Source organism: Felis catus, chromosome D1 (assembly GCF_018350175.1).
Source record: "Felis catus isolate Fca126 chromosome D1, F.catus_Fca126_mat1.0, whole genome shotgun sequence".
Taxonomy (NCBI): Eukaryota; Metazoa; Chordata; class Mammalia; order Carnivora; family Felidae; genus Felis; species Felis catus.
The window spans coordinates 108,033,982-108,061,891 of NC_058377.1; the positions used below are offsets into that span (position 1 = coordinate 108,033,982).

Sequence of the window (27,910 nt, forward strand, 5' to 3'; positions counted from 1 at the left end):
TTTATTTTTAAGACAGAGACAGAGCATGAATGGGGGAGGGACAGAGAGAGGGAGACACAGAATCTGAAACAGGCTCCAGGCTCTGAGCTGTCAGCACAGAGCCCAACGCGGGGCCTGAACTCACGGACCGCGAGATCATGACCTGAGCCGAAGTCGGCCACTTAACCGACTGAGCTACCCAGGCGTCCCGGGGAGCTGGATATTGATAGGCATTTAAAGAGGAGTGTCAGAGTATGATTCTAGGTTAGACACAAAACTGGTTCATGTCCTATAGGGCGATAAGAAATACAACTTTGGAAGTTATTTTTTCTACTGGATATAAATGTTTTGTGTCTGCACAACATCTACTTGTAATGTCTGCATCTGAACACTTAGTGGTAAATTGCAAAATCAAATGTTCATCCCTATGGGGATTTAAATAGTCCTTGGATAGCTATGGCACTGGGAGGACATGTTGCATTTTGGGTCTTATTTCCAAATTTTGGGTCATTTTTCTCACCAGTGTTCTGCAACCTATTTTTTTTTTTTAAGTTTATAGACTTCTTGGAGTAGATCTAAATCTTTATACTCTTTTCTTCATTTTCTTAAGATTATAGCTTCATAGGCCGACACTGTATTTTTTAAAATATTTTTTACATGTTTATTTATTTTTGAGAGAGAGAGGGAAGGAGAGCGGGGGAGGAACAGAGAGAGAGGGAGACACAGAATCCGAAGCAGGCTCCAGGCTCTGAGCTCAGCACAGAGCCCCACGCGGGGCTCGAACTCACAGACCACGAGATCATGACCTGAGCCAAAGTGAGACGCTTAACCGACTGAGCCACCCAGGTGCCCCCGACACTCACTGTGTTTTTTTAAACAGCCTCTGAACATCCTTCTGAATATAGATTTCAGGGGTCAGCAAACCTCCTTGAAAGGACCAGATGGTAAACGTTTTAGGTTTTGCCAGCCATATAGCCTCTGATGCAACTACTCAACTCTGCTGTTGTCGTGCAAAAGTGGGCATAAATAAAATGTATACAACTGGTCATGGCTGGTGTTGAAATAAAACTACAGACACTAGATGGGGCACCTGGGTGGCTCAGTTGGTTGAGTGACATCAGCTCAGGTCACCATCTTCCGGTTGGTGAGTTTGAGCCCCACCCACATCAGGCTCTCTGCTCTTGGCCTGTCAGTGCAGAGCCCACTTCGGATCCTCTGTCCCCCTCCCTTGCCCTCCCCTGCTTGTGCTCTCCCCCAAATAAGTAGATATTTTAAAAAACTATAGACACTGGAATATTTCACATAACTTCGTTAGTTTCAAGCGTACAACACGATGATTCGCTATTTGTGTATATATATTTTTTTTTAATTTTTTTTTTTTAGCATTTATTTATTTTTGAGACAGAGAGAGACAGAGCATGAATGGGGGAGGGTCAGAGAGAGAGAGGGAGACACAGAATCGGAAACAGGCTCCAGGCTCTGAGCAGTCAGCACAGAGCCCGACGCGGGGCTCGAACTCACATACTGCGAGATCGTGACCTGAGCCGAAGTCGGACGCTTAACCGACTGAGCCACCCAGGCGCCCCCTTTGTGTATATTTTCAAACGGATCACAGTTAAGTCTAGTTAACACCCATCACATAGCGACACGTTTTTTATGAACTTAAATAATTTTCATGTATCATCAAACATCAGTCTTAATTTTTTTTTAAATTTTTTTTTCAACTTTTATTTATTTTTGGGACAGAGAGAGAGAGAGCATGAACGGGGGAGGGGCAGAGAGAGAGGGAGACACAGAATCGGAAGCAGGCTCCAGGCTCTGAGCCATCAGCCCAGAGCCTGACGCGGGGCTCGAACTCACAGACCGCGAGATCGTGACCTGGCTGAAGTCGGACGCTTAACCGACTGCGCCACCCAGGCGCCCCCAGTCTTAATTTTTTAAAACCAACGAAAACAAAAAACAACACTCTGAGCTCGCCGGCCATAGGAAAACACATGGTAGGATGCGTTGGGCCCGCAAGACCCCTGCAAGGTGAGTTCCCTTCCAACACTTCCGCTGCCCTCTCCTCCCCGCTGCGAGCCCACCACAGCCCATCATAAGCAATGTTCCAAGGACCACGACGTGAAGTCGTTTTCTCCGTTAAAGCTCATCGTTGGGGCGCCTGGGTGGCGCAGTCGGTTAAGCGTCCGACTTCAGCCAGGTCACGATCTCACGGTCCGTGAGTTCGAGCCCCGCGTCGGGCTCTGGGCTGATGGCTCAGAGCCTGGAGCCTGTTTCGTGTTTCCGATTCTGTGTCTCCCTCTCTCTCTGCCCCTCGCCCGTTCATGCTCTGTCTCTCTCTGTCCCAAAAATAAATAAACGTTGAAAAAAAAAAAAGCTCATCGTGATCTCAGTTTGAACTTCAAGTCATTACCTGTCCTCTTGTGCGGGCATTTAATACTCGCAACCCCACTGTGAAGTCTGTCCCCCAAGTTTAGGAATGGGGGAAACGGAGCCGCCGCCGCCCAGGTAAGGAGCCAGTGCCAGGACGTCCGGCACACGCTCTCTGGCTCCGCGGCGGGAGCTCCGTCCCCATATTCCGGGGGTCCTTGCTCGCAAGGGTGCGCGGGGTGGGGAGCCAGGACCCGCCTTCCATCCGGGAGGGAAGCAACCGGACCAGTTCCACTCACTCCTTCCCTCCACCCGAGAAGCTGGGGGGAGCCCCGGCTTCTCCCGGAACCTCTTCGCTCGGGGAGGAAAGGTGCGGGGGAACTCTAGTCTCGAAGGACCCAGGGCTGCGGGGGGACGTTTCACCTGCAGGACTGCCTCGTTTCAACAAGAACTTTATGGCTCCCGGAAGTGCCTCCTCCCGGTCCTCTTCCCAGCCTCACGCCCGTGGGCTGCAGTTGGAGCGATGGCGGCGGCAGCCGCTGGGCCTGGCCCGGGGTCTGGACCCGGGGACTCTCCGGAGGGGCCCGAGGCAGAGGCTCCGGAGCGCCGGCGGAAGGCGCACGGGATGCTAAAGCTTTACTATGGCCTCTCGGAGGGGGAGGCGGCGGGGCGCCCCGCGGGGTCGGACCCCCTGGACCCGACGGATCTCAACGGGGCGCACTTCGACCCGGAAGTGTATCTGGACAAGGTGTGTGTTTGTGTGGTGGGGGGAAACCAGGCTCCCGATACATTGCACCCCCAGATCGTGCCTTCGACTTTGTTGCGGGGGGAGGGAAGCAGGGGTTCATAAAAAGACGACGACGGTCGGGCAGGAAGCAGGGGCAGAGCTGGGAGTCTAGGGGGGCATGGGCAGATCTGGACTGGCCTCAAGTGATGCGGAGTCGGAGGTGTCCTGGGCTGACGTTCTGACGGGCCCCGGGTAGGGGGCGTGGCCCAGGCGCTGACAGGCATAAGGACTGGGCCTTGGCCGGGTCTGAGCGTTTGAAACGCTGACAAATCCCAAACAGGACCGAACCTAGTAACTCCCGACCCGTGCCACTTATAGGCTCTATGTCTAGGATTCCGGACAGGGGTGGGATGCGGGTTTTCGTGCTCTGAAAGCCTGAGGGACCTGAGTACCCCCTGACCTGAACACTAACAACCCCATTTACTCCAGCTGCGTAGAGAGTGCCCCCTGGCCCAGCTGATGGACAGTGAAACAGACATGGTGCGGCAGATCCGGGCTCTAGACAGCGACATGCAGACCCTGGTCTATGAGAACTACAACAAGTTCATCTCAGCCACAGGTGATTCGCACCGGCACCTTACCCTTCGCAGTCCCGCTGACCTGTTCCTCCTGTGTTGGGGAAACCGGCAGGGGATTCCGGGGGAGAAGACCCAGATTCTAGTCCTTCCCTGACCTTAATCTACGCTCACCTCCCGCTCAGAACCTTTGTGGTCAAACGACTATAGGCTTAATAGCTGCTCTCAGAGGATCGTTCTGAGGGTCAAAGGAGAGAAAACTCAAAGACATTTTTAAACTGAAATGGATTTATCTTAACCACTCAGAATCCGTGACACTAAGGATGTCTCAGTAAGGATTAGTTTCTGTCATTAGTGGTAGCTTTCTTCTCTTGTCCAGGTCCTTCTTGAGGGGGGGCTTGTCTCTGTCTCTGTCTCTCCCTCCCTCCTTTCCTCCCTTCCTCTCTCCACCTCCCCCCCCCCCTTTTAAATGAAGCAAAGAGAATATTTATGACATTAAGGGACACAAAGTTCATGTAAAGGTTTTCTTTTCTTTTCTTTTCTTTTCTTTTCTTTTCTTTTCTTTTCTTTTCTTTTCTTTTCTTTTCTTTTCTTTTCTTTTTTTTCCCCTCTTGCCCCCTTTATTCTCTGTCCAGGACAGTGCCACACAATGTTTAGCTATCATCCACACTAACTTCTGTCTTATGTTGGTGAGATGCACTACTCAGAGTTTTGTGATCATTTTGGACCCATGTGTACTTAGTCCTAGAGGCAGATCCTGAGGAGTCTACCTGTGGTCCATGAGGATGTTGCATGAACCTCTGTGAGGTTCACTGTGACATCGCTTACTGTACTAAGTGTCACAATGCCAGGTGCAGTAACACATAGTTATTGTTCTTTTATCTGATTGGAAGCAGGTTCAATGATTAGGCACCTCTGTGTTTGCTAATACCAATGTCAACGAGCAAGAAATCATAATTCCTGTGCTAAGAAATTTCTCACAGGAACTTTGCAAACATTACATTTTCCATTTCTTAGAATTTGTATAGTTTTGACATTTAGCTCTTGCGTAAATAAGGATGGTTTGCTGTCTTATCTTTTTCCTACGAAGGGGAGAGAGCTATAAACTGAGCGTTGGAATCAGGGGTCCTAAATCTATAAATACTGTAAAGTTTTGTATCCATTCAAGAAGTTTTCATTGAATGCCCCTTCCTTCCTGCCTTCTTTGCTTCCTGGCTGGCTTTTTTTTTTTTTTTTTTTTTTTTTTTGCCAAGAGCTGTTCTGCATATTGGAGATACAGCAATGAACCAGCTAGATCAAGCTCCTTCCTGGAGCCCACATTCTAGTTGGGGAGACAGACAATAAGTGAATGTACAAATAAAGGTGTAGTAAGTACTAGAAGAAGGACATCGAGTGGGGAGAAAAGAGTAATATATCTTGGGGTCTGCCTTTAGCTAGGGTAAGTATGAGAAGGCCTCTTGGAGGTGGTGACATTTGAGCAGGGCTTTGATGAGAAAGAACCAGCTACTGTGGGGGAGGAAACAGCGGGGGCAAAGGCTCTGAAGAGAGGGGCATGTTGGGTATATTCAGAGTGCAGCAGGGAGTTTAGGGGGAGGCAAGGGAGAAGAGTGGTAGGTGACTGGGGTAGATAGTTAGTGGGAACCAGATTTTAGGGACTTATAAGTGGTTATGGGGATCCTGCACTTTACTCTGAGTGAGATGAAATGACAAGAATGGGGTGACCTGACCGTGGTTTTAAAAGGACGCTCACTGTCCAGTGAATGAACTCTAGGGAGGCAGGGGTGGCAGAGACATGCATTAGGAGGCTACTGGAGTGGTCCAGGCAAGATGCTGGTGGCAGGGACCAGGAAGCATGTCAGCAGTGGAAAAGTAGAATGATTCAAGATTTTTTTTTTTTTTTTTAATTGATTAGGTGAAGGGTCTGGAGTTCAGAGAAGTCTGGACCTCGAGGTCCCCTGGAATAAGATGAGATCTCCTAGGGAGGAAGTATACAGAGAGAAGAGAAGAGGTCTAAGGACTGAGCCCTGCAGCAGCCTGACGTTCGGAAAGTCACGAAGAGAAGGGAGATCTCACAAAGGAAGCAAGCATTTGGGGAGGTTTGAGGACAGTCAGGAGCACGGGTGTCTTCGAAGCCAAATGAAGAAAGCATTCCAGGAAATAGAATTGATCAGCATGGGCTAAACGTTAGTGTGGGGAGTGCTTATCCGTGGTGCAAGAGCCAGGGAGAACCGCAGGAGCCAAGCCCTCAGGGAAGGGAGAGGGGACGAGAGCAGGCCAACTACTGTAGAAGGGGAAGCAGAGTGTGGGCGGAGCCAGTCAGGTGGTCAGACACGGTAGAGTGTAACTTCCTAGAGCGTATTAAGGAATTTTGCCTTTATCCCTCCTAAGCGCTAAGCCACACAAAGGTGATTAGATACAGGAGTCATGTGGCAGATTTGTGTTTTGAGAAGATCCCTCCAGCTGCACTGGGAGGAATGGGTTGGAGAGGTGGCTGGAGAGAGGTCTTTTCACTAGTCCAAGCCAGAGATTTGGGGAGTTTACCCCAGGATGGGAGTGGTGGAGAAGGACCGTGCTGGGCCAGCTGAGAAGTATTTGCAGCAACTTGATGGGACACGGTGTTGAAGAGCTTTGGCCATAAAGAATGACCCCTAGGTTTCAGGTGACCCCTGGATGGTGGATCTGGTGCTCCAGAAACTACAAGAAGATCAGGTGTGGGAACAGGGACAAAGTGAGCTAGGTTGGTGTTTTTGTTTGTGGTTTTTACTTTCTGAAAGGGAGCCAGACGTGAAACAAACCTGGAGGACCCTGTGGCCCTTGTATCATGAAGGCTCTTGTAGATCATGAGAAGGATTTTGGTCTTCATCATAACTCTGGAGATCCATGTCAGATGACAACAGTGTCTCAGGTTAGAAGGAGCCTTGACGGATCTAGTCCAGTCCATCTCTTCTGTCCTCCGAGTACCTCTAAGGGGTGGCCTTCTGACTCACGCTGGAGGTGGGGAGCCTTTATCGAGGGGTGGGATCTCAGAACTCGGAGGATAAGGGAGTTAGGTTTTGAGGTGCTAGGAGCTGACGAGACGGCAGATACATGTGTGGGTCTGGAGCTCAGAGGGGAGAGCTAGGCTGGAGGGATAAGCCTGGAAGTCTGCTGTGAAGAGGAGGAGGTTTTAAAGGGAAGTGTGGGTGGGACTGCCCAAGGACAGGATAGAGCCTGAGAAGAGGAGAGAGCCCAGAACAGGCCTCTGAAGAGTGCATGTTTGATGGCCGTACAGAAGAGGGTGAGCCTGTAGCAGAGAGAGGAGCGGTCACAGAGGGAACGTGGTATCAGCACGAATGTACATCCATTCGGCTGATTCCTTCGTTCGTTCACTTACTTGCCAAGTATTGGATTGCCTGTGCGCCGGGCACTATTCTAGGCCCAAGGATATAGCTGCAAACGAGACAATTGCTCAGCCATCACAGAACATACATTCTAGAGAAAGAGACAGAAGATAGGATCGTTTTCCCTGTCAGGAGCTCTGGAGAAAATGAAACAGGATAGTATAGAGAGAGTGGGCGGTTGGGAGTGGTTTCGAACGGGGTGGCAGAGAAAGGGTTTTGTGAGGAGGGGACAATGAAGGTGAATGTTGAAGAGCCGACCGTGGGAGGATTTGGAGGCAGAGTGGCTCAGGCTGAGGAAGCGACCTGTGCAGAGGCCCTGACAACTCTATGACCAGAGTAAGAGTGACGGGATGATGGGAACAGGACCCGACTGCATAGGATGTACATGGGGGGGGGGGGGGGGCAGGCATTTTCTGGGTGGAGTAAATATTTTAGGCTTTGTGGGCCACCTGGTTTCTGTCCTCATCTCTGCTATTGTAGCCTGAAATCAGCTATAGACGCCGGGTAAGCGTATTCATGGTTGTATTCCGGTGAAACTCCTTTCCACCAACAGCTGTGACATCCAGAATATCAGCGAAAACAGTGGAGCAAGTGTATTTGGACATCTCCTTTCCATAAAAGGAACCGAAACACTGGCCAAAACGGTCAGAGTCAACTTTTTCAGACTTCTAGAAATCAACCAAATGTTTGTAGCAATCTTACGAGCCTTTATTCACGAAAAACAGCCGAATCTTGGTCAAAGTAGTGAATTCTTTGTAGTGGTGATGTTTTAACTTGGCCCACCATTTCCTCTCCAGCTCAGCAGCAGCCTTGGAAAATAGCCTCTATTTCTAGTTCTGGAGGGACCAGAACAGGACTGGACCTGTTTCAAAGCCTCATGCTGAGAGAATTGTCATTATGTAACCTGTCTGGTGCTTTCCTGAAAGATTCTACTCCCTAGATTTGTCTTTATTTGTCCTGACCCTGAGGTCACCCAGTACTAAAAGCCTTTCACCAGGGGGTGTTTGTCAAAAACAATTACAGACAGGTATTGTGTCTGCCTGAAGTGATGGATAATATTTGGGGCAAAAAATAGACTTAAAAAAGCTTAAAAAGAAAAAGCTTAAAAGAAAAGCTAAGAAATGAGACATCCATATTGGGAATCTTGAAGGTCACATATATATAAGACATGCTTTTTTTTTTTTTAAAGTTTATTTATTTATTCTGAGAGAGAGGGGGAGAGAGAGTCCCAAGCAGCCTCTGCACTGTCAGTGGAGAGCCTGACATGGGACTCGAACTCATGAACTGCAAGATCACGACCTGAGCTGAAACCAAGAGTCAGATGCCTAACTGACTGAGTTACCCAGATGCATGCTTTTAAGAAAGACCTCAGGATGCCCTATGCTCTCACCTCTGGCTCATCTTCGGGCTCTGCACATGTAGTAAGTGAAGGCTGAGGCAGAGTTGTAAGCTGCCTGGTTGAGTGTTTTAAGGTATACCCCAACACACACACACACACACATACACACACACACACACACACACACACCCCAAAAGGGAACTAAAATGGTACACTAGAAAATATCTATTTAATGCAAAAGAAGGTAGGAATAGAGGAACTGGGGAACAAAAAAGAACATAAGACAGAAAATGAGTAACAAAAAGACAAATGCACGTCTCACATTATGAGTAGTTACAATAAACGCAAAAGGATTAAACTCTCCAATTAAAGCAGAGATAAGCAGAATAGATTTGAAAACCTCACATGATTCAAGAGTGTCTCCAAGAGACACTCTTTCTTTTTTTTTTTCTTCTTTTTAAGTTTATTTATTTTTGAGACAGAGAGAGACAGATCATGAACGGGGGAGGGGCAGAGAGAGAGGGAGACACAGAATCGGAAGCAGGCTCCAGGCTCTGAGCCATCAGCCCAGAGCCCGATGCGGGGCTCGAACTCACGGACCGCGAGACCGTGATCTGAGCTGAAGTCGGACGCTTAACCGACTGAGCCACCCAGGCGCCCCAAGAGACACTCTTTCAATTCAAATACATAAATAGCTTGAAAGAAAAAGGGCTGATAAAGACATTCTATGCAAACAATAACCAGAAGAGAATTGGAATTGTGGTACCAATGTCTGACAAAATAGCATTTAAGGCAAATATTGTTACTAGAGACAAAGAAGGGCATTTTATAATGATGACAGGGTCAGTCCATGAGGAAGATTTAACAAATGTAAACATTTGTACACTTAGCAACAGAGTCCCAAAATACACAAAGCAAAAATAGACAGAATTAAAGGGAGAAAAAGAAATTCAACAATAATAGAAGCACTAATATCCCACTTTTAAAAATGAATAGAACAATTATATAGAAAAACAAGTAAACAGAAGACTTAAAAGATCACTTGAACCAAATAGACCTAACAGACTCCACCAAGCAACAATAGAAGACACCTTATTCTCAAGCATAAATGGAGCATTCTCTAGGATAGACCATACGTCAGGTCATAAACAAAGCCTCAATAAATTTAAAAGGATTGAAGTCACATGAAGTGTGTTCTCTGATCATGGTGGAATTAAATTAGAAATCAGTAACAAAGGAGTCTGAGAAGTTCACAAATATGTGAAAATTAAATAGCATGCTCTAAAATGACCAATGGGTTACAGAAGAAATTGCAAGGAAATTAGAAAATACCTTGAGATGAGTGAACATGAAAACACAGCATTCCAGACCTTATGAGATGTAATAAAAGCAGCGCTCAGAGGGAAATTTATAGCTATAAATGCCTGCATTAAAAAAGAGAGAGAGATGGGGCACCTGGGTGGCTCAGTTGGTTAAGCATCCAACTTTGGCTCAGGTCATGATCTGGTTTGTGAGCTCGAGCCCTGTGTCGGGCTCTGTGCTGACAGCTCAGAGCCTGGAGCCTGCTTCAGATTCTGTGTCTTCCCCTCTCTCTACCCCTCCCCTGCTCACGCTCTGTGTCTCTCTCCTTCAAAAATAAATAAACATGAAAAAAATTTAAAAAGAGAGAGAAAGAGGGAGGGGCACCTGGCTGTGGCTTAGTTGGATGAGCATGGGACTCTTAATCTCAGAGTTGGGTGTAGACATTATATACATACAGACGCAAGGAAAGAAAGAAAGAAAAGATCTCAAATAAATAACATACTACCTAAGAAACTGGGGGGGGGGGAGTACAAACAGAACCCAAAGTGTGTCAAAAGGAGGGAATAATAAAGATTAGAACAAAATAAATAATGTAGAAAATCAATAGAGAAAATAAATGAAGCCAAAAATTGGTTCTTTGAGGAGTTCAGCAAGATTGACAAAACTTTAGCTAGACTGGCCAAGAAAAAAATGAGAGAACATTCAAATTACTAAAATGGAATGAGAAAGAAGATGTTACTACCAATTTTGCAAAAATACAAAGGATTATAAGAGCACACTGTGAGGAGTTGTATGCTCACATCTTAGAAAATGAGGTGAAATGTACAAATTCCTGGAGAAATACAAACTTCCAAAACTTTCTCACGAAGTCATAAAATATCTTGGAAGATGTATAACAATGAAAGACATCAATATTGAAAAAAAACTCCCCACCAAGAAAAGCCTGGGACTGAATGGCTGCACCACTGAATTCTACCAAACATTGAAATAGTGCACAAGCTCTTCCAGCAATTTGAGGAGGCTAACTAATTCTATGAGGCTAGTATTAGTCGAACGCCCAAACCAGGGAAAGACAACATAAGAAAACTACAGACCAATATCCGTTATGAATATGGATGCCAAGCCCTCAACAAAATACTAGCAAACTAAACCCAGCAACACAGAAAAAGGATTACATACAATGACCAAGTGGGATTTATTCCAGGAACGCAAAGTTGGTTCAACATGCAAATCAATCAGTGGAATGCACCATATTTGCAAGGCATCTTCTGTAATAATATTTAGTTTTGTTTCCAGTTCCTGAAATAACCCCAGATCAATAAAGGCAACATAGATGTCTTTTGTTATTCATATAACAGACCCCTTTCAACCACACCTAAGTTTATGTTAATGAGATGATTTTCGGAAAGCCCCTTGATAACCAGAGGATAGGGGCAGGTTGCTAGGGGAACCAACCATGTGACTAATCAGAGGTTTGGAACTTTCAGCTCCACCCCCTAGACCTCCCGGATGTGGAAGTGGAGAGGGGCTGGTGATTGAGTTCAGTGACCAATCTTTGATCAGTCGTGCCTCATCGGTGACGCCTCCACTAAACTCCAAAAGGAGAGAGTTTGAGAGCTTCCAGGTTGGTGAACATGCGGAAGTTGGGAGAGTGGCATGCCCAGAGAGGTCATGGCAGCTCTGTGCCCCTCCCACATATGCTGTCCTATGCCTCTCTGCCATCTGGCTGTTTCTGAGTTGTATCCTTTTGTAATAAACCGGTAATCTAGTAAGTAAACTGTTTTCCTGAATTCTGTGAGCTGCTGTAGCAAATTAATTGAACCTGCAGAGGGATCATGGGTGGGAACCCTCCAATTTACAGCCAGTTGGTCAACAGTACCAGTGACAACCTCAACTTTGGACTGACGTTTGAGGTGGGGGTAGGGTAGTCTTGAGTGACCGAGCCCTGAACTTGTGAGATCTGACACTAACTCCAGGCAAATAGTGTCACAATGAAGTTAAATCGTAGGACACCCAGCTGGTGTTGCAGAATTGCTTGATGTGTGGAAACCCCACACACGTGGTGTCAGATATGAAGTTGCGTTGGAGTATCGAGAGTGGAGGAGAGGCACCAGAGTGTCTTTTCCCCTTACAGACACCAAAAGCACAAGTAACTAAAGGAAAAAAAAAAAAAAAAAAAAAAGGTAAATTGGACTTCATCAGAATTAAACTTTTGTGTTTTAAAGGATACTGCCGGGAAAGTTAAAGGACAACTCACAGAATGGGAGAAAGTATTTGTAAGGCATATATCTAAAAAGGGTCTAATGTCCAGAATATATAAAGAACTTTTGCAACTCAGCACTAAAACGACAACCCTATTTAAAAATGGACAAAGGATTCAAATCGACATTTCTCCAAAGAAGATACACGAATGACCAATGAGCACATGTAAAGATGCTCAGCATCATTAGTTATTGGGGAAACGCAAATCCAAACCACAGTGAGATACCACTGCACCCCCACTGGGATTTCCAGCAAATGGGATATAACAAATGTTGGAGATGTGGAGGACTTGGAACTCTCACACGTTGCTGGCAGGAATACAGAATGGTGCTCCTGAAAATAGTCTGGCCGTTTCTCAAAGAGCTAAGCACAGAGTTCGCCTATGTTCCAGCAGTTCCACTCACAGGAATATACTGAAGAGAAAATGTTTGCACAAAAGCATGTACATGAATGTTCATGGCAACATTATTCATAATAGTCAAAAGAAGCCAAATGGCTACCAACTGGTGGATAGAACAACAAACGTGGACCCGCACAGTGTAAGATTACTCAGCCATAAAAAATATAACATACCGATGTCATAGACTCTGGGTCTGGAGTTCTGTCTTGTCCAGCAAGAGAGCAGACACAGGATTAAAGTGAGAGAGAGGCCAATGTCCGGGAGGAGACAAGCCCCGAGTGAGGGTCCTTGCTCTGTTTTTATTAGGATCAGGAAAGCTTACGAGCCTGAAGGATGTGCGCAAAGAGACCATGAAACTGTGAACATTAACTCATGGGTGTGAGGGAAAGGGGGTTTTGAAGATCGATGTGCAGTGTTAGGGGTTTGGGTCAATACAAAACAAAATCCTGGCCAGGGGGGGATGGTTGTTTAAGGCAGGCATGAGGCGCCACCTCTGTTTATCTTAACTTGACTCAGGGACAAGACAGCTGGCTACCTCAGGGTCAACAAGGCACCTGCTTTCTTTTGCTAATTGGCCCCACTGTCCTGCTGTGGTCTATAGCCCTGTTTACCTGTTTACCTATTTTGGCCCTTCCTTCCAGTAAAAGCAGCTTTCTGCTATTGTACTAAATTGGGGGGGGGGTCTGCCCTGAATACCTAATCTTGCCTACCTAATCTTGGATGCTTTTATCCTGGGGCTTCCTATTCCTGTATGCCTTGTTAACCCATGAGTGCAAGCTCAGGGAATTCCTAAGCTTACTCCCCACATACGGATACATGCTAAAATGCAGAGAACCTTGAGATCATGCTAACTAAAAGAAGCCAAGCTCAAAAGGTCACATATTGTATGATTCCATTTATGTTAAATGTACACAATGGGCAAATTCATACAAGCAGAAGACAGATTTGTGGTTGGCAGGGACTGAGGCATGGGGAGAACAGGAAGTGACTGCTGAGGGTCTTTTTGGGGTGATGAATGTTCTGGAAACAGATTGTGATATCGGTTGCACAATCTTGTGAATATACCAAAAATACTAAAACCCACTGAATTTTATGGTATGTTGATTATATCCCAGTTAAAAACCAGCCAAACAAACAAACAAACAAAAACCCAACCAGGGATCAAGTCAGGTTTGGCCTGCGGGCTAAACTTTGCCAGCATCTGGCCTCAACCTTGAGTTTATGTAATAATGCGTTTATCTGTTTCAAAATTGAAAAGATCTCTCAAAGGTTGTGCAATGAAAAGCCTCTTCCCATTCCTTTCTCCAGGCAAAGACAAAGCAGTCTTTGATGGTAAACTTGACTGAAGATTCACAGACATACAGAAAAGCACACAGGCCATAAGTGGACAGCTCCATGAATTTCACAAACAGAACAGGTCTATGCAGTCAGCACCCAGGTCAGTAAGCTGCAGGCTAGCAAGGCCCCCTCCAGTCTCCTACCAGTAACCAGTTACCCCCCACTCCTCCCCCAGGCTGGTATATTGGTGTCCAAACAGCTAACCATTTGCCCTAGCCCAAGCTGGTTCAGTTAACAAGCTTGAAATAGTTCAAAGATACACAGTGTAGTATTTATTACTTGGTGGTATGAAGTTGTTTTTGTTTTGTTTTGGTTTTTTTTTGACATGGTAGAACTTTAATTTCTAATTTTGTGGCTCTGGGCCTGTGAAATCAGGAACAATGACACTAGTGGTAGGTTTTCTTTTACTCTGTTTTTTTTTTTTTTAATGTTTATTCATTTTTGAGAGAGAGCGTAAGTGGGGGAGGGGAGGAGAGAGGGGGAGGCAGAGGATCTGAAGCGGGCTCTGCGATGACAGCAGGAGCCCAATGCGGGGCTCGAACCTGCGAACTGTGAGATCGTGATCTGAGCTGATGCCGGACGCGCAACCGACTGAGTCACCCAGGTGCCCCTCTTTTACTCTGATAACGTAGTTTGGGGATTTTTCCCCCCTTTGGAAGTCAGATTCAAGTTTCCTTTTTGAGGTAGCACCTAAGTATCATGGGCCTAAACACCTAATCCAAAAAAGAATCTGCTCTTTTGATGGTATGATTTGACAGACCTGGGAGGAGGTTGTGTCACAGGTTAAACTGTTAACAAGCAAGAACAAGAACTGGGGGGGGGGGGGGGGATGAAATGCCTCATGACCTTCCAAGGACCCCCATGACCACTGGCCCTGCATTCTCTCCCCAAGTTGGGTTGCTACTCCAGTCCTGCTCCGAGAATATTCCCCTGGCCCAGGAGCCACACACAAACCAGCGGTGGGTGTGCGAAGGCTCACAGATGACCGCAGTTAGACGTTGCCAGGTTCCTTTCCGTACATATTGGTCAGTTTGTGCAACCACCAGCAACTAAGAGAAGAGCTCTTTCTATACACCCTGGCCAACGTTGCTGCCAAAAGTTTTCATCTTTGGCCATCCTATAGGTGAAAAGTGGTATCTCTGTGGAGTTTCAGTGTCTCTTGTGAGGTTGAAAGTCTTTTGCCTGTTTAAGAGCTGTTTGGTATCCTTGTCTGTGGACTGCCTGTTCATGTCCTTTTCCTATTTTTCTATAGACTTGTTCTTTTTCATAATGATTTATTTTTTTCATGTTTATCTATTAATTTTGAGAGAGAGAGAGAGAGTGCAGGTGGGAAAGGGACAGGGGGAGAGAAAATCCGCGCTGTGAGCTCTGAGCCTGACGCCACTGGGCTCGATCCCGAGAACTGTGAGATCCTGACCTGAGCCAAAATCAAGAGTCGGGCGCTCAACTGAATAAGCCACCCAGGCACCCCAATGATTTATTTATTTATTTAAAATTTTTCAATGTTTATTTATTTTTGAGAGAGAGAGAGACAGAATGTGAGCAGGGGAGGGGCAGAGCGAGAGGGAGACACAGAATCTGAAGGAGGCTCCAGGCTCTGAGCTGTCAGCACAGACCCTGACATGGGGCTCGAACTCCACGAATTGGGAGGTCATGATCTGAGCCAAAATCAAGAGTCAGATGCTTAACCAACTGAGCCACCCAGGTGCCCCATGATTACATTTGAAATCACATTTAAACTTTGATCCGTTTGGGGTGTGTGTGTATGTGTGTGTGTGAGAGCATGTGGTCTGAATCCAACTATATTTTGTTTCTTTGTATTAACTCCATACTTAATCACCTTACTAAATTCTCTTATTGTTTGTTGTAATGTTTTCGGTGATTCTTTAGGGTTTTCTATTTATACAAGTCTATCGTCTGCAAATATTGATAATTTCACCTCCTTTTCAATTTGTGTATCTCTATAATATATTTCTTGAGTCCAATCGAATTGGCCAGTATCTTCAGAACAACGTTAGATAGTAGTGGTGATCATGGTTATCCTTGTTATCTTTCTGATTTTAAGAGGAATGCTTCTAGCATTGCTTCATTAACTTGATGCTGGGTTTTGGAGGTTAGAGAAATACTCAGCTGTTCATATTTTTTAATTTTCATTTTTTAACGTTTATTTATTATTGAGAGACAGAGAGACACAGAGCGTGAGCAGGGGAGGGGTAGAGAAAGGGGGAGACACAGAGACTGAAGTAGGTAGGCTCCAGGCTCTGAGCTGGCAGCACAGAGCCCGACGCGGGGCTCGAACTCATAGACTGCAAGATCATGACCTGAGCCGAAGTCGGTCGCCTAACCAACTGAGCCACCCAGGCGCCCCTGTTCATATTTTATTGAGAGACTTTTTTTCAAATTCAAGAATAGATGTTGAATTGGCCCTCTTTCACCTTTTATATGGGTGAATTATTATTGAAAGTTCTTTTTTAAAAATTTTTCTTTAATGTTTATTTATATTTGAGAGAGAGAGAGAATGGGCAGGGGAGGGGCTTCTAATGTTGAGCTGTCTTTACATTTATGAAATAAAAAACATTTGGACATATTTTGTCAATTATTCTTTTAATCCACTGCTGGATTATGTTGGCTAATTTACCTACACATCTCCATTTATTAATTTATGCATCTCTATTCATAAGAGACATGAATGTACCATTTTCATCTTTGAACTTTTTATTAACATTCTCATGTCAGTGTTAGGTTTGTTCCACAAATTAACGTGAAAGATTTTCTAATGTTTTCTGTTTGAGCATTGCTTACACAGAGCATTGGAACGAACTGCCCTTCTGAGCTCTGGTAGCCGCCCCACAACATCCCCTGGGCCTGGTGCCTTTGTGTGGAGGGGAGGGAGAATCTTTGATTGACAACACTCTCCCTCCCCTCCGTTTGTGTTTTCTGTTCTTCTGGAATCCACTTAGGTAACTTCTGTTTTTGTAGCAAATTATTCATTCACCTTTTCAATTCTTTTATGTGGAATCGAGCAAACTTGTATCTTGTGATTATTATAATTTGTGTATTTATGATTATTTCACCCCTTATTTCTTATTTTGTTTTTTTCCCCTTAAAAAAAATTAGGTTTGCTAACATTTTATAAATTTTATTTTTTATCCTTTTATTTTCAGTGATCCTGATCTTTTTTATCTATATTGCAATAAACTTACTCACTGTCAGCGAGTAACCTGATGCAGGGCTCGATCTCATGAACCGCGAGATCATGACCTGAGCCGAAGTTGGATGTGTAACCAACTGAGCCACCCAGGCACCCCATTTAAAAAGTGTATTAATTTCTGCTTTTAGCTTTACTAATTTCTTTCTGCTTTCTTTTGTAGTACTTTTTCTTCTAACTTCTTGAGTTGAATGTTTATTCTAATTTATTAATATAGGGATTTAAAACTGATTTCCTCTGAACATTGCTCTAGAGAGCTATAGCCTATAGGTTCTGATTTCTAGTGTTCTCGCTGTTATATGCTGCAGTTTAGTTTGATTTCCCTTTTGACCCACTAGCCGATTAAGAATGAAGTTTTCTTTTTTTCTCCAAATGATGGGGTCTCTTTGCTTTCTAGTTTTGTTATTAATTTCCAATTTAATTGCATTGTGATTCTGTGTCTCCCTCTCTCTCCACCCCTTCCTCCCTCCCTCCCTCTCTCTCTCTCAAATAAATATTAAAAAAAATAAAGGGAGGCAGTTGGCATGATCTTGTGGCGCGGTTTTAGCTGTTCCGATGCATGGGATAGGTGGCTAGTTGGGCTTAACCTGCGGTAGAGTTTCACTAGCAAGTAATGGAGGGAGTGGACAAGAGAGGCAAGGGGGCTTGTAAACATGTGATGACACTGGTGGGGGGTCAGAGTTCCTGGGGAATGAGTAGGGAATTGCAGCTGTGAGAAGTGTGATGAGTAGTGACCCTGAGCTAGGGGCAGGGGTCCAGAGTTCCTGAAAAGGCAAAGGATCGTTAGAGTGGGTAGACAGGGTGAATGATCAGGATTACAGAAGGTGCGAGGCTTGAAGGCTGAGATTGACAGGTCTTGCCGAGGACCAGGAGAGGTGGCACAGATGAGGCAGAGGCAAGGGTGGGTGGGACCGAGGAGATTGTGAACGGAGAGTCGGGAATGTCTGAAGCCTCATTCACGTGGATGGTCATGTCCACAAGGAGGTGACAGTGACCAGGCACTGAGAGGTGAGGCAAAGAGGACAGGAGGGGCAGCAGCAAGAGGGATGCCGTTTGACGGCACAGTCTTCGAAGAAGCTGGGGTCTTTAAAAGGGAAGAAGAGTAGAAACTATCTAGAAGTGTAAAGATGCCAGGCCCTGAGGCACCGGTTGTGAAAAGAAGAACTCTTAGGCAGGTTTCCCCTGAGACAAGAGAGCTAAAGGACCCTTCAGAGAAGAGAGGACATGTTCCAGAGAGTGGAGTGAAATGGTTTGGGAAGTCTGCGAAGGAGATAAGGGCGAACAGATATTTATTGTCTCCTCTGTGCCACATAGTGCGCTGGGCGCGGAGGATGCCCCTGGGAAGGAGCAGACAGGCTCCTGCCAAGTGCTCTGTGCCCCCTTTTGGCATCTTCTGAGCGCAGGGACTGTGGCTCCACGGGCTGTCTCCGCACCAGGGCACTTGTGCTCAGAAGATGCGGCCTTCCCTCCCATTTACTGTGACCAAACACCATTGCTTTTTGCACTGAATCGTCAACGTGACCCTTAAGGAGCTGGCTCAGGGGCATTTGGGAAGGAGGGTTGTGCGCGTGCGCGCGTGCATGTGTGTGTGTGTGTGTGTGTGTGTGTGTGTGTGTGGTGGGGGGAGCAGTCGGACCCTGTCGCAAGCTGACAAGTCTCCTCCTTTCCCCTCCCCCGCGCCCCTGCCCCGCCAGACACCATCCGGAAGATGAAGAACGACTTCCGGAAGATGGAGGACGAGATGGACCGGCTGGCCACCAACATGGCGGTGATCACCGACTTCAGTGCGCGCATCAGCGCCACCCTGCAGGACCGCCACGAGCGCATCACCAAGCTAGCAGGTGGGCCCTGCCCCCGAGCGGGTGCTGGAGCGGCCCACCCCGAGGCTCTGGGGCTGACACCACCTGTCCCCGGCCCCCAGGGGTCCACGCGCTGCTGCGGAAGCTGCAGTTCCTCTTCGAGCTGCCCTCGCGCCTCACCAAGTGCGTGGAGCTGGGCGCCTACGGGCAGGCGGTGCGCTACCAGGGCCGCGCGCGGGCCGTCCTGCAGCAGTACCAGCACCTGCCCTCGTTCCGCGCCATCCAGGATGACTGCCAGGTCATCACGGCTCGCCTGGCTCAGCAGCTGCGGCAGCGCTTCAGGTGTGGCCCCGGGACCCTCTCCCACCCCCAGCCGGGGCCCTGGGCCCGCCAGTTGCGGTCCAGACTCGTCCCCCTCCGCCCTCCCGCCCGAATTCCATCAGCCTGCCCTTGACCGCCGCCTCCCACTTTGCAGGGAGGGCGGCTCCGGCGCCCCCGAGCAGGCAGAGTGCGTGGAGCTGCTGCTGGCCCTGGGCGAGCCAGCGGAGGAGCTGTGTGAGGAGTTCCTGGCGCACGCCCGCGGGCGGCTGGAGGCCGAGCTGCGGAGCCTGGAGGCAGAGCTGGGGCCTTCCCCTCCGGCTCCCGACGTCTTAGAGTTCACGGATCGCGGAGGAAGTGGCTTTGTGGGTGGCCTCTGCCAGGTGGCCTCGGCCTACCAGGAGCTCTTTGCGGCCCAGGGCCCGGCGGGTGCCGAGAAGCTGGCAGCCTTCGCCCGGGAGCTGGGTGGCCGCTACTTTGCGCTAGTGGAGCGGCGGCTGGCGCAGGAGCAGGGTGGCGGTGACAACTCCCTGCTGGTGCGGGCGCTGGACCGCTTCCATCGGCGCCTGCGGGCTCCTGGGGCCCTGCTGGCCGCTGCTGGGCTGGCCGAGGCGGCCACGGAGATCGTGGAGCGAGTGGCCCGCGAGCGCCTGGGCCACCACCTGCAGGGCCTGCGGTCGGCCTTCCTGGGTTGCCTGACCGATGTGCGGCAGGCTTTGGCTGCCCCTCGCCTGGCTGGAAAGGACGGCCCGGGCCTGGCCGAGTTGCTGGCCAACGTGGCCAGCTCCATCCTGAGCCACATCAAGGCCTCGCTGGCAGCTGTGCACCTCTTCACCGCCAAGGAGGTGTCTTTCTCCAACAAGCCCTACTTCCGGGTATGGCCTACCTTCGGGCTTTTATCTCCCTGCCCCACCCCCCATTCTGGGCATTGTTTCATTCATCCCGTAGATTGGCAGCTGTCGGGGCACACAGTCCTTGCCCCAGGCCCTCTGGGTGTGCTTTGAGGGAGTCACGAGGAAGGCTGGCACTACCCGGGGGGGGGGGGGGGGGGGGGGGGGGAAGGCTCCGAGGACATCTGCCAGCAGGGTCCCCAGTGCTGGCTTTGTCCCCTTTGCATTCCTGCCCCCCCTCCCCCCCGGGGGGAGCTGCTCTTGGGGACCGGAATGCAGGACCAAGCTGTCCCTTGGAGAGGGGCTAGGGCACGTAGGGTCTCAGTAGAGGGTCGCTGTTGGCCCCCGCCTGGAAGAGGGGACCTGCTGTGTATCTGCGGCCCTCCTCCTCACAGGGCGAGTTCTGCAGCCAGGGTGTTCGCGAGGGCCTCATCGTGGGCTTCATCCGCTCCATGTGCCAGACGGCTCAGAGCTTCTGTGACAGCCCTGGGGAGAAGGGGGGTGCCACGCCACCTGCTCTGCTCCTGCTGCTCTCCCGCCTCTGCTTGGACTATGAGACAGCCACCATCTCCTACATCCTCACCCTCACCGATGAACAGTTTCTCGTGCAGGTGAACCGCTCACTCATAGCAGGGAAGGGGACGGTGGTACCGGGAGTCCAGGCGGCTGGGCGGTGCCCTCGCGGTCAGACCCGGGCCAGCTGCCCGTGCCCAGCCCGTGCCCTGCTCCTGCTTGGCGGTGGCCCCCGAGCTGCCCACCCCGTACTCACTGCCCCTCTGTCCTCTGCGTCCCTGGCTCAGGACCCGTCTCCAGTGACCCCCGTGAGCACACTGTGCGCAGAGGCCAGGGAGACGGCGCGGCGGTTACTGACCCACTATGTGAAGGTGCAGGGCCTCGTCATATCACAGATGCTGCGTAAGAGTGTAGAGACACGGGACTGGCTGAGTACCCTGGAGCCCCGGAACGTGCGTGCTGTCATGAAGCGGGTGGTGGAGGACACGACGGCTATCGACGTGCAGGTGCTGGCCCTGGGCTGGCCAGGAGGGGTCCTGATGCAGGCTCGGGGGGTTGGAAGATAGCCGCCCTCAGAGGATCAAGACAGCAGGGCCGAGCAGTGCCTGCGTCCGTGGCCTCGTTCCCCCTCAGCCCTGGGTTGTGGCATCATTGCCCGCACATCACCTGTGAGGGGGCTGAGCTCTAGAGTCACCCAGGGCATCAGGACAGGGTTAGCACTGAAGATTGAGCCTCAGCCCCAAGTCTGATGTCCTACCCTTGCCCCACTCCACCGGTTCTATGAAGAGCGACCGGGTACCAACCAGATGCCAGGTCCCCACTACCCTGTGGTGCTTCTAACAGATGAGTTTGTAATTTATTTTTATTCTTCTTTTGTTTAATGCGTATTTATTTTTGAGAGAGACGGAGCGTGAGTGGGGGAGGGGCAGACAGAGGGAGGACCAGAAGGGGGCTCCGTGTCAACAGCAGAGAGTCTGATGTGGGGACCGAACCCACAAACTGTGGGATCACGACCCGAACCCCAAGTCAGAAGCTTAATCCGCTGAGCCACCCAGGCTCCCCAGAGTTTGTAATTTAGAGTGTCCTTGGCCCTCACCCTGGGCACCTGGTGGGCTAGAGGGTCCCCTTGCTCTGGCCTCCTTACAGTGAGTGCCTCCTTCCACCACCAGGTGGGTCTTCTGTACGAAGAGGGTGTCCGCAAGGCCCAGAGCAGTGACTCCAGCAAAAGGACCTTCTCCGTGTACAGCAGCTCTCGACAGCAGGGCCGCTACGCCCCCAGCTACACGCCCAGGTCTGGCCGGTCAGGGTAACCCCAGGGGAATGGACAAAGGAGGATGTGGGTGCAGGGTGGGCTCTGACTGCTTGTCTCCCCCCATCCAGTGCCCCGATGGACACCAATCTCTTGAGCAACATCCAGAAGCTGTTCTCTGAACGCATCGACGTGTTCAGCCCTGTGGAGTTCAACAAGGTCTGAAGTCCCCTGTGACCCCACCTTCTAGGGGCCCTTGGGAAGGTTGGCTCAAGCATCTGACTCAAGGAGTCTAGGACTCCTCTGCTCCCCTGCCCCCTGCCACCAGGCTCTATCTCTGGGCTGTTGCTAGGAGTGAATGGTCATCTACAGCCCCGCCATTGCCATATCCCATGGCCCTCTGCCCTGACCTTGGTGCCCCCAGCCTGGGTCTCGATGCTGATCTGGAATGCCTCTTTATCCTTGTCCTTGTTGCCACAGGAGTTCTGGGTCCTCATCAGGGATTCCTGTCCACACGATAGGCCCTGCCCCAACCCAGCCCACACTCGGGGACCTGGTGTTCTTCTGCCTCTAACTCAGCAAGCCTTCCCGCTCCTGGTGTCAGTGCTGACTCCCATCTCTGCTTGCCTTTTCTTTTTGAGAGCGAGAGTGAATGGGGGAGGGGGCAGAGAGGGGGAGAGAGAGAGAATCCCAAGGAAACTCTGCACTGTCAGCACCGAGCCCTATGCGGGGCTTGAACTCACGAACCATGAGATCATGACCTGAGCTGAAACCAAGAGTTGGACACTCAACCGACCAGGCGCTTCTCCCATCTCTGCTTCTGACTGTTGGGTTTTCCCTGTCTGTTCCCCCTCCGGATGGTGGTGCTAACCTTGTATCCATCCCTCCCTCTCAGATGGGTCCTGGGACTTTTGCACCCCGTCACAGCTACTGGCCTCTTACTGTCTCTCTGGCCCCTGCCCCGAACGTGGGTGCCCTCCGGGATCCAGTGCCCTTACCCAACACCTGCTGTCCCAGAGCAGCCTCCTCTCCTTGCCTGCAGGTATCGGTGCTGACCGGCATCATCAAGATCAGCCTGAAGACGCTGCTGGAGTGTGTGCGGCTGCGCACCTTTGGGCGCTTCGGCTTGCAGCAGGTGCAGGTGGACTGTCACTTCCTGCAGCTCTACCTGTGGCGCTTCGTGGCCGACGAGGAGCTTGTGCACCTACTGTTGGATGAAGTGGTGGCCTCAGCCGCCCTGCGCTGCCCGGACCCAGTGCCCATGGAACCCAGTGTCGTCGAGGTCATCTGCGAGCGCGGCTAGGCCGGGCCGCTGCCAGGCACAGGCTCGCCCAGTTGCCCCAACCCGCCCATCTCCTGGTCTCCCGCCGGGCGGCCCTTCCCCTCCAGCCTCAAAACCTGCCAAATAAAGACGCGCTGCCTCCTCCTCCTCCTTGTCGCTTGCGGGGGCGGGGCTTGCCCGGGGTGGAGTTGTGAGGCTACGGAGGTGGCTTCGGAGGCCCTCGCGTCAGGCCCGCTCCCGAGAGCCGATTGGCTGGATTGCTGGGCCTGGAATGGGCCGGGGGCGGGTCCATTTAAAGACCTCGGCACTCGGGCGCTTGTAGTCCGAGCTCGGGGACCAAGCAGGTGCTTGCGTGAAGCGGGCCGATCCTCTGCGTCACCAAGCTCATCTCCTGGGGGATGGGGTGGACGGTGTTCCTTTGACGGACGCTTGTGTACCCCCCGGCCCCGGGTGGAGTGGAGACCATGGCCTATCCTCAGGGCTCCCGGGCTCCGCTGGAATTCGGGGGACCCCTGGGTAATGGGGCAGGCGGGGCTGGGACCAGAGGCTCGGCGGGTACGGGGTGAACTGAGAGATGGGGGAGGGTGCAGGGTCTGAGAATGGAAGGCTTTGAAGGGTATCCCGAGGCAGAGGGGTCCGGTGGGGGGTGGGGGAGTGTCTGGGGAGACGGCTGCAGAGTGCGGCATCTAAGGAGTGGAGGATTGGACGGAGGATGGGGAGCAGGGGGAGGGTCCTTGGGCGAGCGTGGGGGCGGGGACCAAGGTGGAAGTCAGGGAAGGGGCTGAGGGCTGAGGACGGGATATGGAAGAAGGCAGTGGGAATGCTGAGGGGGCCCTGGAGGCAACAGGGCGCCTGCGGGTGCCGTGGGCGAGTTGCGGAGCGGACCCCCGACGCGACCGCCCCCTTCCCCAGGCGCCGCGGCGCTGATGGTGCTGCTCCCCGCCACCATGTTCCACCTGCTCCTGGTGGCCCGCTCGGGCCCGGCGCGCCTGCTGGGCCCACCCCCCTACCTGCCGGGTCCCGACGTGCTGTGGAGCCCGCGGGTGCTGCTGCTGTGGCTCACCTGGCTCGGCCTTCAGGCGGCTCTCTACCTACTGCCGGCGCGCAAGGTGCGGACTCGGCGGGCGGAGGGAGGGGGCGCCCCCAGAGAGAAGGCACACTCCCCCCCTTACAGAGTCCCTTTGTGCCTGCAGGTGGCCGAGGGGCTGGAATTGAAGGACAAGAGTCGCCTGCGCTACCCCATTAACGGTGCCTGGGGGATCCTTGCGCCGGACTTGCGCCCGGTGGGGGTGGAGATCCAGGCCCAGTGGCGATTAGCCCCCGACCCCAAGCTCCGATAGATGCCTATTTCATGCCATGTGCCCAGGCCGACGTGGGGGATCTCACTGTCCCTCTGCACGTCCCTTGTTCCTCCACCCCTACCCGCAGCATTTGCTGCTACTCTGTGCACCAGAGCAGTGGTCGGTGTGACCCACTGAAAGCCAAGGGCAAGGTCCCTGACCTCCCTGGGCTTTGGACTGTGTGTGTGTGTTGGGGTGGGGGTGGGGGTGGCATGGAGGGGGAGAGCAGGGGTGTAGGGGCGCAGCCCCCAGGACTCACTGTGGACTGCGGTTCAGGCTTCCAGGCCCTGGTGCTGACGGCCCTGTTGGTGGGCTTGGCAGTGTCCGCGGGGCTGCCTCTGGGGGCGCTCCCGGAAATGCTCGTGCCCTTGGCGTTCGCGGCCACCCTCACCGCCTTCATCTTCAGCTTCCTTCTCTACCTGAAGGCTCTGGGAGTCCCTCCCTCCGCCCTGGCACCTGGGGGGACCTCAGGTGAGAGGGGGGCCCTGGAGGGAGCGGATGGGGGCAGGTGGGGGTGCTTTCGCGTGCGCCTTCATCCCTCGGCTGTTCTCCAGGCAACCCCATCTACGACTTTTTCCTGGGACGGGAGCTCAACCCGCGCATCTGTTCCTTTGACTTCAAATATTTCTGCGAACTGCGGCCTGGCCTCATCGGCTGGGTATGCTGGGCCCGGCTAAGGGGAGGGGTGGGATGGATAAGCTTGCTGAGGCAGGCAGGGCCAATGCTGTGCAGATGTAAACCATTAATCATCCATTCCACAAATATTTGTTGAGTCCACTGTGTGCCCTGGGCACTGCTCTAGGTCCAAGGAGACAAAGGAGAAAAAGTTACAGGAAAGCATGGAAAAAAAAAAAAAAATCTGTGTCCCCATGGAGCCTACCCTCTATTGGGGAAGGCAGACAAAACAGAAGTAAAAAATATATAGCACGGCTGGGGAGAAAAGGCACGGAACGAGTTACGTGAGCAGGTGCAACTTTCAATAAAGCAGTCAAGTTCAAGAGCTATTTTGAGGACAGGACAGGGTGATGCTATGCTGCCTGCCGGTCCAAGCGGTGCCCAACTTAAGACTGGTCACTGGGTGCGGCAACCTGGTCGTCACCAGTGGCCTTGATGACATGCCAACTGTGGTTTTCGGTTGTAATCCCCCATGCTGGACTGTGGTCAAGATTTCCCAAAGGGTCTCTCGGGCGAGGTCTCTCTGGCCTCTGAGGCCATTTCCTCATGTGTGAAATGGAATAAAGTCAGAGAGCTTCCTGCTGAGGTTCTTGTGGGGATTAGAAGCGGGGACGTTAACGGCGACACCAAAGCCACCGCTACCAGAATGGGGCGCTCGGCACAGGCTGGCTACCAGCCAGCCGTCACTGAGTGTTTCCTGGGTGCCAGACTCATCGTGCTTCGTGCTGTCCGTGCGTCAGGTCCACTGGTCCTCAGCTCCATAAGGCGGGTCCACGATCATTTCCCACATGGGGTGGGGGAAAGGAGGCTTTGAAGAGGGCCAGCAGCCTGCCCAAGTCGCAAAGCTGAGATTCAAAACTAGGTCTGTTTTAAAGAGTTTGTGTGTGTGTTTTAATGTTTATTTATTTTTGAGCGAGAGTGAGCGGGGGAGGGGCAGAGAGAGAGAGAGAGAGGCAGAGAGAGAATCCCAAGCAGGCCCCGCCCTGTCAGCGCAGAGCCTGACGTGGGGCTCGAACTCACAAACTGTGAGATCGTGTCCTGAGCCCAAATCAAGAGTCAGACGCTTAACCGACGGAGCCACCCAGGCGCCCCCAAACCACATCTGTTCTAATCCTTGTCTGTTGCTCTCCCAAAAGGAATATTATAGGATGAGGCAAGAGTCAGCCAACAGGCAGGGAGCACTTCCAGAAACATCTATTGCAGTCTTTCCCCTGGGTACAGGGCCTGGATCCATTCAACGAAGGCCTGAGGACTGAGAGCTGTAAGGGGAAAGGCTGGCTCCTCTCCCATGTAGGTGCTGCCACCTCTGTAGAGACGGGCTGGGGACACACTGCCCTGTTCTCCTTCCCCCACGACCCCAGGTCCTCATCAACCTGGCCCTGCTGATGCAGGAAGCGGAACTTCGGGGGAGTCCCTCACTGGCCATGTGGCTGGTCAACGGCTTCCAGCTACTCTATGTGGGTGATGCTCTCTGGCATGAGGTGAGGCCCGACTGGGCGGAGAGGCGGGGAGGGCATTTGAGGACCTCGTGGGGACTGAGCCAGTGTGTCTGGGTCCCGTCCCTGCAGGAGGCTGTTCTCACCACCATGGACATCACACACGACGGGTTTGGCTTCATGCTGGCCTTTGGGGACCTAGCCTGGGTACCCTTCACTTACAGCCTGCAGGCCCAATTTTTGCTGCACCACCCGCAGCCCCTGGGGTTGCCCATGGCCTCCGCCATCTGTCTCATCAACGGTCAGTCTGCAAGGGGCTCCTCCCCCTGTCATTCATTCATGTCACGTTTATTCAGCACCTGGTAGGTGCTAAGCCTCAGGCGCTTCTCTAAAGCCGGGGCTTGGGGAGGACTGGGTCCGAGGTCTCCGGGGCTGTGCGGGGAGGGTCAGGGTCAGGTAGGCTACAACCCTCAGCCCTGACCACTTGGTGCTTTCCCCTAGCTCTTGGTTACTACATCTTCCGAAGAGCCAATTCCCAGAAGAACACCTTCCGAAAGAATCCTTCTGACCCCAGAGTGGCTGGTGAGCTGGGTTCCCGGGCTGCCATGAGTGAAGTGTCAAGGACAGCTGGGCTTCCAGCAGTCCCCCCGCCCCCTCATGCCCTGTCTCTCCCCAGGCCTTGAGACCATCCCCACGGCCACGGGGCGGCAGCTGCTGGTGTCCGGGTGGTGGGGTATGGTCCGCCACCCCAACTACCTCGGGGACCTCATCATGGCTCTGGCGTGGTCCTTGCCCTGCGGTGAGCGGCTCGGGTGGGCACAGGGCGGGCACCACGCGTGCGAGGGGCAGAGATGGTGAACACAGGAGGCCCAGTCTGGGTGTGGAATGCAGAGCAGGGGTGCGTCCCGGTGGAGGGAGCCGTCAGGGAGCTGGGGATGGACTGAGTGGCCGGGGCCGACCTCCATCCAACCTAAGCTGTGCCAGCGCCTTGCTGCAGACCTGGACCTTTCACCATAGAGCCCCGGGGTCCCCGTGAGCCAGTGGGTGTGGAAACCTCTGTGAACTGGGGCGGGGAGGGGGGGCGCTGCTGAGGGATCACAGCCTCCCCTTCCCCTCAGGGGTGTCTCACCTGCTGCCCTACTTCTACTTCCTCTACTTCACGGCGCTCCTGGTGCACCGGGAGGCCCGGGATGAACAGCAGTGCCTACAGAAGTACGGCCTGGCCTGGCAGGAGTACTGCCGGCGCGTGCCTTACCGAATCCTGCCCTACGTCTACTGAGGCAGCTCCACCGACCCCGGGTGGGGGCACGTGCCCACCCGCCCGTCAGCGCACCCAGCACCGGGAGCCTGGACCCCTCCCCTGCTCTGAGCTCCCACAGGCAGGGGTGAACAGCCTCAGGGAGGTGCTCCGGAGAGAGGAGAAATGAAGCCGGTGCCCCCAAAATGGGGGGGTGGAGGGGCTGCTCGTCCTCCTCGGATAAACATCTGGAACCCTTGGTACCACTTCTCTCCCTTTCTGGGGTTAGGG

At 51.7% G+C, this 27,910-nt stretch overlaps 2 protein-coding genes and 1 long non-coding RNA gene across 4 annotated transcripts; 2 read left to right on the forward strand and 1 right to left on the reverse strand.

The window, feature by feature from the left end:
- The first annotated feature begins 2,777 nt into the window (after positions 1 to 2,777).
- On the forward strand, positions 2,778 to 23,075 carry VPS51 (VPS51 subunit of GARP complex). 2 transcript variants are annotated; one of them, XM_003993629.5, is made up of 10 exons: positions 2,778 to 3,097; positions 3,566 to 3,695; positions 18,575 to 18,721; positions 18,802 to 19,021; positions 19,155 to 19,872; positions 20,283 to 20,498; positions 20,688 to 20,906; positions 21,570 to 21,691; positions 21,781 to 21,868; positions 22,692 to 23,075. In XM_003993629.5, exons 1-10 carry the CDS (start codon positions 2,873 to 2,875, stop codon positions 22,950 to 22,952), a joined length of 2,346 nt encoding a protein of 781 aa, XP_003993678.3. In that variant the 5' UTR covers positions 2,778 to 2,872; the 3' UTR covers positions 22,953 to 23,075. The 2 variants fall into 2 exon arrangements, with proteins under 2 accessions (XP_003993678.3, XP_044895468.1); XM_045039533.1 differs by lacking the exons at positions 2,778 to 3,097; positions 22,692 to 23,075 and adding exons at positions 13,643 to 13,772; positions 22,130 to 22,676 and having other exon boundaries at positions 3,561 to 3,695.
- LOC109492195 lies at positions 21,245 to 24,641 on the reverse strand. Its single transcript, XR_002145997.2, has 3 exons — positions 24,531 to 24,641; positions 22,648 to 23,197; positions 21,245 to 21,851 (listed from the first exon to the last, which is right to left on the reverse strand). It is a non-coding gene; the product is annotated as an uncharacterized LOC109492195 (long non-coding RNA).
- Positions 23,252 to 27,882, forward strand: TM7SF2 (transmembrane 7 superfamily member 2). Its single transcript, XM_003993585.5, has 10 exons — positions 23,252 to 23,447; positions 23,844 to 24,040; positions 24,125 to 24,179; positions 24,548 to 24,742; positions 24,826 to 24,929; positions 26,308 to 26,427; positions 26,515 to 26,683; positions 26,884 to 26,964; positions 27,059 to 27,181; positions 27,501 to 27,882. Exons 1-10 carry the CDS (start codon positions 23,396 to 23,398, stop codon positions 27,659 to 27,661), a joined length of 1,257 nt encoding a protein of 418 aa, XP_003993634.1. The 5' UTR covers positions 23,252 to 23,395; the 3' UTR covers positions 27,662 to 27,882.
- Positions 27,883 to 27,910: the final 28 nt, after the last annotated feature.

What these genes read in the sequence shown, in the direction of transcription:
- VPS51 (XM_003993629.5), top strand. Translation starts at nt 2,873, where the DNA reads ATGGCGGCGGCAGCCGCTGGGCCTGGCCCGGGGTCTGGACCCGGGGAC. An exon ending in GCGCATCACCAAGCTAGCAG is followed by an intron (nt 18,722 to 18,801) that starts GTGGGCCCTGCC and finishes CCCGGCCCCCAG; the next exon opens with GGGTCCACGCGCTGCTGCGG. An exon ending in CCAACAAGCCCTACTTCCGG is followed by an intron (nt 19,873 to 20,282) that starts GTATGGCCTACC and finishes TCCTCCTCACAG; the next exon opens with GGCGAGTTCTGCAGCCAGGG.
- TM7SF2 (XM_003993585.5), top strand. Translation starts at nt 23,396, where the DNA reads ATGGCCTATCCTCAGGGCTCCCGGGCTCCGCTGGAATTCGGGGGACCC. An exon ending in CCTGCGCTACCCCATTAACG is followed by an intron (nt 24,180 to 24,547) that starts GTGCCTGGGGGA and finishes ACTGCGGTTCAG; the next exon opens with GCTTCCAGGCCCTGGTGCTG. An exon ending in GGCCTGGCCTCATCGGCTGG is followed by an intron (nt 24,930 to 26,307) that starts GTATGCTGGGCC and finishes CCACGACCCCAG; the next exon opens with GTCCTCATCAACCTGGCCCT.